Consider the following 11,313-nt stretch of genomic DNA (forward strand, 5'->3'; position numbering starts at 1 on the left):
AAAGTATCACCCCCCCCGCCGTATTCACCAAACCTTGATCCTTCAGATTACCACTTGTTCCGATTGATGGCACATGCAGTTTCTGAGCAGTACTTCAAAATATACAAAGTGGAAAATTGGGTCTCTGAATGGTTTGCCTCAAAACAAGAAAAGTTCTATTGGGACAGTATCCACAAATTACCTGAAAGATGGGGAAATGTGTAGCTAGTGATGGACATTACTTTGAATAAAGTACTTTTGATGTTTCTCTTGAAATTACCGTGTTTTCTTTGATTAAAAAATCCGCATTATTAACTGGTAGTAAAAAACCTATAGGTGTCTTAGCCCTGGAATCCTTTCTTTTTTGGGTTCCTTCCTTAGGGATAAAGAACTCAAATGCAGTGTCACCTTCATGAGCTGGAATGATTACTGAGTAATTCCTGTGCTAAAACAGGGTTCCTGACTGACTGTAGTTCCAAAAATACATTCAGTCTCTTTCTTAACATAATAAGTATCAAATAATTTTGAACAGAAATTGGCACTTTATGATGATTCAGTCGTGACCAGTCACTGAGTATCATCTTCAACATCTGTGGCCCTAACTGTGGTCACAGGGGACAGAAGGTGAATCACCCGGCAAAACCGTTCCCAGGACTCAGACATGCTGTACATGGCTCCTCCCCCTCCTCCTGCATGCCACAGTGCTCAGAAAACGCCAGCATAACACGCTAATAAGGTTGCTCACTGTGCAGGGAACAGTTGCAAAACTCCAATGTAGAAATTATTTTCAAAAGTAAATTGCAGAATATTGGTGTGATTTACCACCATGTCTAAGACAAAGAGGAAAGAAGTTTTAACTGCTTGTCAGTTCAACTCCACTAAGGCTTTGCGGAATGCGACCATATCGTGCCCTTTGGCCCTAACCTTGGCTCGTATGTGTATCAGCTCTTTACAGGAAACAGCCTCCTCACTCATGTGTTTCCCTCTGGCCACTTTGTCGCTACTCTTTTTCAGGTCCACACGTTCCGAGGGCCACACTGGTGTGAGTACTGTGCCAACTTCATGTGGGGTCTCATTGCTCAGGGAGTGAAATGTGCAGGTAAGAGCTCTTCCCTCTCACTGGATTGAGTAAGGAGTTAGGAGGAGGGCGTTGAAGGAGATTTGCTGTTATGCACAATGGGCTAGAGCAGTGATGGCGAACCTTTTGAGCTCGGCGTGTCAGCATTTTGAAAAACCCTAACTTAATTCTGGTGCCGGGTCACATGTAGAAATTTTTTGATATTTGCAACCATAGTAAAACAAAGACTTATATTTTTGATATTTATTTTATATAGTTAAACGCCATTTAACAAAGAAAAATCAACCAAAAAAATGAGTTTGTGTGTCACCTCTGACACGCATGTCATAGGTTCGCCATCACTGGGTTAGATCCTGGTTTGCCCTTAACACAACATGCAGTAGTCCGGATTTTCAGGCAGCCACTTAGGAAATTGATATTTTATTTGCCCTTAACTTGTACTTAATGAACAACAGACTAGGGATCTGGTATTACTCCTTTAAAAAGAGAGAAGTCAGCTTGTTCAAAGAGTCTGATAAAAGGAGATATAAGTAAGGCAGTTATATTTAACTGTTGTCTTTGATGTTGCAGGAACTAAATTTATAAAAATGATTTTTTAAAAAACAGTTTACAGGGACCAATGATTGTTGCCTTGGAAACGGAATTTTAAAGATAAGTTGTTAAGCTGGATTGTCCTTACTAAATTTTGTGAAATTGAGTTGGAGCTTTAGAAGTCTGAATTTGTCTTCGAAGAGGGTTACCAAATTCTGAAAAACCACTTAGTCACTAGTATTTTGTGATATTTTAAAGTGTTGAATATGCCAAATCTTTTTATAAAGCATAACCACAGTATTTTTAGATTTAAATTTAGAAACTTTTAAGATTTTGCACATAAAGAACCATGCTTTATGAAATAAGTGGTTATTCACATCATGTGAAATTCATTTGTATATAACAACTATACAGAGTATTGGTCATTTATTCAAACTGCTCTAAATTCTGGCATAAGCTAAAGATAACCACTTAAATTTTAAATACATAGTGTTTGGTCATATAAGTTTCTTTCTGCTATTTAAATTGTAAAACTGAAAACTGCCGTCTTACATGTCGTTTAGCATGAAGATTAACATTAGAAATGTATACTAAGACTACAGTAGTTCAAAATTATAGCTATAATAATCCTGTCAAATCTATCACTGTAAAAACCAACCTTTCTCTTGTGGCCTGATTTTTAATGGAATCTTTTATGTTATGTGCAGAAACTTCTAGGGTATGATTTTTCTTATTTCTAAATTGCATTTCCATTGAATAACAGGTACAATATGCACTGCATGTGAATGTCCCAAATCACCCTCCTTTTAGTTATTATCACTAAGGCATGAGGAAGTCCCAGGCATCCATCACCAGCCAAATGGAGGGAGAAGAAGGCCCACGTGTTGACTGTGACCGGTGCAGAGGAGTCCACTAGGGAGGGGCTCAGCTCAATCCAGTCTAACTCCTCCCTCGTGCGAGGGCGACACCCCAATGCAGGCCTCTGCCCAGAGCGTAAATAAAAATAATTATCACCCTGCCAGTGGCTACCCAGAGTCAGGACGAGGAAATACCACGGGAAGGCTGTTTCTGAGCCTTGGAACTGGAGAGGAGCACAGGGAACAGAAAGTGTTGATGAAGTGGCAGTGGTAAGAACATCGGCATTGCTGTGGTTTTTCAGAGGCAAATGGAATATTCTTTCCACCTGCTCAAGGAGCGATGGTCTCCATAAGCCTGGATTGCCTTTATGACACAGCCTTGACCAGCGGAGACTGCAACAGTTTCCTAAGCACTATGACTGCCACTAACTTCATCAGCTCTTTCACTAGCATGTGCATCCTTTATGTTTTGAGAGGGTGAAGGCCATTGCGTAAGAATTCTGAGTCAGCTGTTAGAAGAGAATAGGTACAACACATGAATAATCTTCAGCAATAGGCTACGTTCCCAAATCATGTTTGACAGAAATGTTTGGAACACTTAGGATAGTAATAATATGAAAAAAAGGAGAAAGAAAATGAGCCACTCCATCCCACAGCCACTTGCATTAGTAACCCTCACCTCTTGTTATGAGTCAAGGGGCGGGAATTGAAAGAAAAGCCTTGAGGAGATTTTTCATTTTATGTTACATCTTGTGCTTAAAAGCGTTCGTCTATGTGATTTGGACCATATTGATGTGTAATATAAGAACAGGTCAGCTCGTTTTTTTAAAATGGGGATGGTTGGGATTTCAATTAGTTCTGATTTCCATGGCAACTAATTACATTTGGATTGATGGTGGGATTCTTAGATATAAAGTGGCTCATCCTGACCTTTGAGCCATCACTTTATTTGAAACAGAATTAAGAATTTAAAGAGCCAGAGAGAAGTAACTGGTGGGCTGAACAGAGGCTTCCCGAAGATTTCTACTTCCTAATCCTCAGAACGTGTGAATATGTTACCTTTTGTGGCAAAAGGGACTCTGATGAAGTTGAGGATTTTGAGATGGTAGTGTCAGGATTGTCAGGTGGGCCTTGTGTAACCATTATACGAGGGAGGCAGACCAGGCAGAGAAAGGTGTAAGGACAGAAGCAGAAATCGGAGGGAGATGAGCCACGCTCTGGTTTACTGGAGGGAGGGGGCCGGAGCCAAGGAATGCAGGCCTGGAGAAGCTGGAAAAGGCAAAGAAACAGACTCCCCGAGAGCTTCCAGAAGGAGCACGGGCCCGCCAGCACCTTGCTTCCAGCCCAGGTGTTGTAACCTCCAGAGCTGTCAGAGGAGAAACTCATGCTAACTCACCAAGTGTGTGGTGATTGGCAGCAGCAATAGGAAACGAATGCACTAGCTACCACACATTAAAGATACCACTTCCAAAGAGAAACGGCAGCTTACTGCCTGTCGGAAGAGAGATGTATTTATTGCTTTTGATCCCTAAGATAGCCTGCTTCGTTCTGACTTCTTTTTTTACACTCCACCAAGGTAGACTTGTCAGGAATTTTTTTTAAATAGGTTTTTATTGATTTCAGAGAGAGAGACAGAAACATCAATGATGAGAGAGAATCATTGATTGGCTGCCTCCTTCACACCCCACCCTGGAGATTGAGCCTGCAACCCGGGCATGTGCCCTGACCGGGACTTGAACCGTGACCTCCTGGTTCATAGGCTGACATGACCACTGAGCCATGCTGGCCAGGCAAGGACTTTTTTAAAGGAGTGTTGGCCAAAAGCAGTGATTTTGTATCTCAGCAGCCCCCTCTCTTTTTTTTAAACAACATCATATAAAATGTTGGGTGGTGGTGCAATCAACAGACTGAAAAAGTTGCTGTAGGAATCAGACTGAATCCAGCTAATAGCAGGCTTGCTGCTATGCAGTGCACTGCACAGCCGACGAGGACAAGTGGGAACACCAGTCATTACAGACATGATCTTCTCCAAACCCCTCAGCACAAGGTTCCGTAGTAGGAACCTCTACCAACGTCTCCCCTTCTTTACAGTGAGCAAAGTGATGTTACAGGACAGTATCTACTGCAGCTTGGCAGTGGTGCTCCTCCTTAAAATACTTATGATTGAAGTAGGCGGTCTTTAAAAGTAAACTTCAAAGGATTGTCATTGTTCAGATAGAATAGTTTCACCAAGCACTTTTCTCTTCTTTATGAAATGTAAGCGTCTAGGTTAAAGTGTCTATTATTCTATATAATAAAAGCCTCATATGCAAATCAACCGAATGGTGAACGACTGGTCTCTATGATGCACATTGACCACCAGGGGCCAGATGCTTAACGCAGGAACTGCCCTCAGCCCACAGGCCAAAAGCCAGCTAAGGCAGGTGCCAGCGCTCCCCGCCCCCCCCGCCCCGATCGCCCCGCAGATAGGCCCTGATTGCCAGCAAGGCCTAGGGACCCTACCAGTTCATGAATTTTGTGCACCGGGCCTCTAGTTAGTATATACTCATTGAGATAGCCAAACATCCCTGCCACCAAAAAGACTTCCACCAGCATTCCTGTCTTGCTTTCATTTTAGCCTTACCAGAATATTCTAAGAAATTAGTCAGATAATTTTATTCTATCTCAGACATATCAACTTAGTATTAGTTATTTATTAAAGTGACTATATTCTTTCAGGGTGTTATCATTACTGCCAGCCCCCCAAGGGAAATGGCAGCAGGTTTGTTCCTAATAATTAAATGTATTTCTTGCTTCAGATGTACAAGCATTTAACTTCTGGGCTGAAGAAAGGAAGTGGAAGTAATGTTGTTTATTTTAATTACTATTCTGATTGACTATACCTAAAAAAATTATGTTTGTCCTTGTAAGCCAGCAAGAAATTCATTGGACTTGCTTAAAACTTTTATGTAGCCTCTTTTAATCAAACGTAGTATTTTCACAAATATCCCAAAGAACAAGTATTTGCCTTAATTTTGCTTATAGGACTTCTAATGTAAATTAGAAATAGGTTCCCCCCACTTCTCCTACATGGAAGGCGGATGGGGGAGGACAACTAAGAAGTGTTTAAAAATAGAGCTTTTACTTGCAGTTATTTAAAATATGAACACTCGTGTAAAAGAATGAATAATTATCTTTACTTTCAAAACACATTAACATTACCCCTTAATGCTATCAATAGAATAATAGCAGCTATTTATTTCAAAAAGTATATTTCTGTGCTTTCTAGATAAAGGATACATTACATTTTTAGGGAAATCAAGCCCAAGAAAATTGGAGTAGCCTAAAGTTAGCAGTGTAAGTAATACCAATAGTTTATTAATAAAGGACAGAATAAAATGTGATTTGAATTTTTTTATTCTTCCTTTCATATGTTTATTCTATGCTTATTAACTTGAATAATTGGGAGAGGAAATGTGGTTTAATTGTAATATAAAAATAACCCACCAATCCAAGAGATGTGGCAAGTGAAATGATCTTTTATGGACTTTTTTTTTTCATTTATAGTGTAGATCTTTCCTGGGAGAAATAGAACTATATAAGAGTTATATGACTTTAATAAATAAGTATGAAAACCAAATAAAGTCTTAATGGCAAGCTGAAAATTGATATACTGCTGGTCCTTGAAGCAGCAATTTTCAGAGCAAGCTCATAGCTAGTATATGGCACTGTGAACTTCAGGGTATAAAGATGCTTTGCTTTAATGACTTTACCCTATCCTTTCATCTTCTGAAGGACTTCTTATCCAATCCTGCCAAAAATGTGGCCTTTGACATTTATTTATAAAATTTAGCACAATATATTGTTCCATGGTTTAATTTTACTCAAGTGGAAGAAAGAATATCAGTTTAAAAACACTTTCCTTGCCCTAGCTGGTTTGGCTCAGTGGATAAAGCATCAGACTGAAGGGTCCCAGGTTCGATTCCATTCAAGGGCATATGTGGGGTTGCGGACTCGGTCCCCAGTATGGGGTGTGCAGGAGGCAGCCAATCAGTGATTCTCCCTCATCATTGATGTTTCTATCTCTCTCTCCCTTTCCCTTCCTCTGTGAATAAAAATATATTTGTAAAAAAAAACAAACACTTTCCTCTCCCCTAAGTCTAAGCTTAGTCATCAGTTTATCCAGTTTTCACCCAGGCACAAATTATTGGGTCATTAGCAAAAAATTATGTGGGCACTAGAAAAGCCCACAACCCATAAATGCCAATAAGCACTGACAAAGAGTGATCCCAAGAAAAGCTTGCTCTTTCTAGCCAAAGCCCTGCGAAAAGGGCAGCCCGTCCGGACAGAAATCTTAGGACTCTGCTGATGTTTGAAATGGGAGATAACTTCAAACATTCAAAGGGAAAACTATCAGACCGTTAATGCCACAGGCTGGGAGTCAGGAAGCCAGTGTTGAAATCTCAGTTCTACGGCTCTGTGGCTGAGTAACTTTCATTGTCTTTCTTAAATGACATTGGGTTAGGTTGTTACATACAGCCCTTTCCTGCTGGATCTGTGGCTGCTGTGTACACACTTAAATAGTATGCGGCACATCGACATAATTATTAGATTAGGAAGCTTTGCTGACTTTTATACCTTGAAAATACTATCTAAGAGTTTTTCCATTTCTGGACAAGATGAATAAATATGTTTCATTTTGTTCCTCACAATAATAATAACAAAATTCCCTGAACAAGATATATATGTCACCTATCAGAAGACTCTGGGGATTGGGAAAAGAAGGAAGACAGACTAGGGACCTCAGGACTCAAGGAACCCGGCAGTGAATTGCCTCCTGGTGTTTGGGGTTTCGTTTTGGTTTTTAACCTCCTCTGTATTCCAGCCTGGGCACCAGAGAAACTCCTAACACATAATTGTCAACAGACACAACAAGAAGTAATCCCAAGGAAAGCCTGCTCATCCTACAAAGCCCTGGGAAAAGCATAGTTCAGTGGACAGAAATCGTTCAGCCACACCTACCGTTCTCCACGTGAACACCATGAAAAGCCACATTGCTGCCCCTCACCACAGGGTGTGCAGCAGCAGTCTGCGTAGAACCCTGTTTTCTACCCCACCCTGCAATCGCAAGGGTGCGTTTCTTTCCTGTGCGTCTGAGTGGAGCCTGTCTTCCATCACTATATTGCAGGAAGAAAGTGGTACCCCTCCTTGATCGAGCTTGTGGGTGGACCCTGGCTTTCATCCCACCCCCTTCTACAGTAGAAGCAGTACCCTCTCAGCCCAAGTCTGTGGGCAGAGCCCTGCCTTCATGCCTCACCTGCTTTAATGAGATGACTGAGAACGTAACCAAAACTCTGTCCGCTGTGCCTACCCTGCAGTTCCCTGCAGCACAGCACTCCTCAGCCAGGTTTGTGGGCAAGCGCCAACTCCCATGCCCACCCTGCAGTAAGTAGGAGGTGGTGGCCCTCCCTCTTCCCCAGAATGTGGGGTAGAGTCCTGCCATTTGGGTGGCATATAAGTAAGCAGGCAAAATGGCACCGCAAAAGCATTGCAGAGGCTTGTAACCTAGGTTGACGTTGGAACCATGGCCTCCAAAAGTAAGCCAGGATGTAGGCCAGAATGTACATTCTGAATCTGAACAGTTTACCTGCCTGCTAATCCTGACGATTTCAACAGGAGCCAGAGTCTTGTAACACTCAAGAAATCCAGAATATAGTTCAAAATTATACTTTATACCACAAGGAAAATCTCAACTCAGATGAAAAGAAAAAAAAAAAAAAAAGACAGTTAACAGACACCGATTTTGAGACAGCATAGATGATGGAATTGTCAGACAAGGAAAGCAGCTATGACAAAAATGCTCCAACAAGCAATTAAAAACACCCTTGAAATAAATGAAAAAATAGAAAATATCATAAAGTGAATAAAGTTATAAAAAATAACTAAATGGAAATTTTAGAACTGAAAAATCATTAAACTCACGGATGGGCTCAGTAGCAAAGTGGGGATGACAGAGGAAAGAATCAATGAACTTGTAAATCAGTAGAAATTATCCAATTCAAATGAGAGAAAATAGATTTTACAAAGTGAACTGCAACCTATGGGACAATAACAGAAGATTTAACTTGTGTGTTGGAGTCCCAGAAGAGGACAAAGAGAGACAGAAAAACTATTTGAAAATTAGTGGCTGAAAACTCCCCAAATTTGATAAGAGCAGCTAGAGAAAAATGATGTACTTACTTAGAGATACTTTTACGTAAATGAAAAGAACAGTGTAGATGAGGAAGAACTAAAACCCCAAACATCCAAGTCCTTTTCAGGACCTGGTATTCATATCTACAGACAGAAAGGGCCTAGAGTTCAACTTACCTTCTGACCATAAGCTGGTTATGACAATGCCTTGTAACAGCCTGAGACACCCCATATGAGGAGCTTCTCCAAATGTTTCAGAAATAGTTACAGTAAATACTTATAATTTACTTACATGTAAGCACTTTATATGTATTAACCTAAGAGATAAAAATTGATCTAATAATGGATAAATACTGTTATTCCCATTTTATATACCTGCTACACAGAAAAGTTAGGTAACTCACTCAAAATTGCACAGCTGATAGATTCTAGATCTAACTCTAAGTTTCAGAAGTTATACAAAATATTTAAATGTTCAGGGGAAACAAGGTCTTTTAAACAGACATTTTGCCATTGATTTGCCTTATAGTGAATCAGAACTCTTATCCATAGATATAAAGAGGAATTTGGAGTTTCAATCATGTATTCATTTGGACGTTATTTAACTATACAGAATGGTGTTGCATCATTTCTTCAGATAGTACAGATCGAGCTCTTTGCTCTAGAAGCCTTTACGTATTCAAAGAAGAAGCTGGTCTTTAGCAATGTTCATGTCTGGGCCCTGTTACCACTGGCCGTGCTGTCTCCGTGCTGCCCGCTTACACACATGTGCACACTCAGCTTCCCGCTGCAACTCGCCTGTCTTTGCACATGGAAGTGCTCAGTACATATGAATCCTCCCTTAGTCACCACAGACCTCAGGTTCTTATTTGTCAGCAGTATCTATATATTTAATGAAAGAAAATTCCATTATAAGTTTTGGCTAATTTTCCTTGTCTGTTCATGGTTACTACTGTATATAACTAGATTGCAGCATTACTAAAAGTCATATTAATCATCTGATCACCAGCACTTGTCAAACATTTTATAATATGTGAAGCACCTGAATGCATTGGTTTATTAATTCTCATAACAATTCCGTGAGGTCAATGTTATGCTCCCCTCTCTGCCAGAAAAGCAAGCAAAACTAAAGCATGTTCAAGGACCATAGACAGTTGTCACGGCATTGTGTGAATATCAGTGTTTTTATTAAGACCTGGTTATAAACAATATATACTCCACATTGTTCAGATTTACATAATGTCAGCATCAGGTTTTCATTAACTTAAAAACAAATGGGTTATGTTTTGAAAACATAAAAATGACTTTTATTTCAAACTAGAGGCCGCTCTCGCAATCTGGGACCCCTCGGGGGATGTCAGACTGGCAATTTCTGCCCTGTCCCCACAGGCCAGGCCGAGGGACCCCACCAGTGCATGAATCCGTGCACCAGGCCTCTAGTATCCATATAAGATCTTTGGTTAATCTCCCGCCCCCCCCACTCGCCCCTTCCCTCTGAGATTCATCAGTCTTTTCCATGTTTCTATGCCTGTGCATTGAGCGTCTGCCCTCTGGGTCGTCAGTGTGCTACCGGTCAAATGGTCACTTAGGCTTTTATATATATAGATTATTTAGCTATGGTTTATCACTCTTCAGTCTAATTTAATAAAATATTCATTTTCCTCTATTCTTTACTTCCAGTTTAAAATAAATATTAACTAGAAAATATTTGGGTTATAGCGTCTTAGAAGTTACAGTCCAGTAAAACTACAAAGCAAAGGAATAATTTCAGTAGAGGCAATAGAGTGTAGTGTTATAATCACAGACCCTAGAATCACTGTAGGCTTGAATCTCAGCTCCCTACAGAGTAAACACACAACCTTGGGTGAATTACTTAACACCCATGTGCTCAGTTTTGTCAGGTTTATAAAATGAGAAGAGTAATAGTATCCATTTCATAGAGTTTTGTGAGTTTAAATGGAATAATATAAAGCACTTGGAATAGTGTTTGGCATTAGTAAGCTAGAGATAATAGTAGTAATAAATAATAACTTGCTATTTTTAGATATTAAAATGCGATTATATTCCACATTTAAGTATATTTTTATGTAACTTTAAATGGGTAAAATTTTAGTTGGCTAATTGGCATAATATGACGTTTTATAGATATTTAATTAAACACTTATTCATTTGGTTTGGGTTGGGTTGGTATTCTCTTGAGATCATAATAGCAAATAAATGATAAAGCCTGAGCTAGAAGTTTGGTCTACTGACTTAAAACCCAAAAAGTCTTATAAGAGAAGAGATGGGAAAAATAGGGTCTGCTGGGAGCTAGTTCCCTTTTAACCCTAATTCAAGCTGCAATGTCTTTTGCTAAAATAGTTCAGAATGCTCAAAACTCCAAAACAATCTACACTAATAAAAGAGAAACATGGTAATTGGTGTACGACCGCTACCCTTCCCATTGGCTAATCAGCGAGATATGCAAATTAACTGAAAGCCAAGATGGCAGCCGGCAGCCAGGCAGCTTGAAACTAACATGAGGCTTGCTTGCTTCTGTGACAGAGTACTCCAACGTTCCCCGCCTGCCTTGCAGGCCTCTGAGCCTGCAGTTTGAACATTATAACAAACATAGAAGCTAAAAAAAAACCAACAACCAGCTTTCAGCGAGCTGGGATCTCAGAGCTGGAGTCAGAGCTGGAGTTGTACATTGTTTCG

The 11,313-nt window shown here is 40.1% G+C and overlaps 1 protein-coding gene across 2 annotated transcripts in view; it reads left to right on the forward strand.

The window, feature by feature from the left end:
• CHN1 (chimerin 1) overlaps positions 1–11,313 on the forward strand; it is a 73,445-nt gene that overhangs the window by 46,782 nt on the left and 15,350 nt on the right. For both annotated transcript variants that reach the window (XM_015561979.1, XM_006760598.2), the window contains one exon: positions 994–1,078. In XM_015561979.1, coding sequence (XP_015417465.1) covers positions 994–1,078 — 85 coding nt within the window. The remainder of the gene's footprint in view (positions 1–993; positions 1,079–11,313) is intronic.

The sequence above is a fragment of the Myotis davidii genome, unplaced genomic scaffold, assembly GCF_000327345.1.
Source record: "Myotis davidii unplaced genomic scaffold, ASM32734v1 scaffold370, whole genome shotgun sequence".
Classification (NCBI taxonomy): Eukaryota; Metazoa; Chordata; class Mammalia; order Chiroptera; family Vespertilionidae; genus Myotis; species Myotis davidii.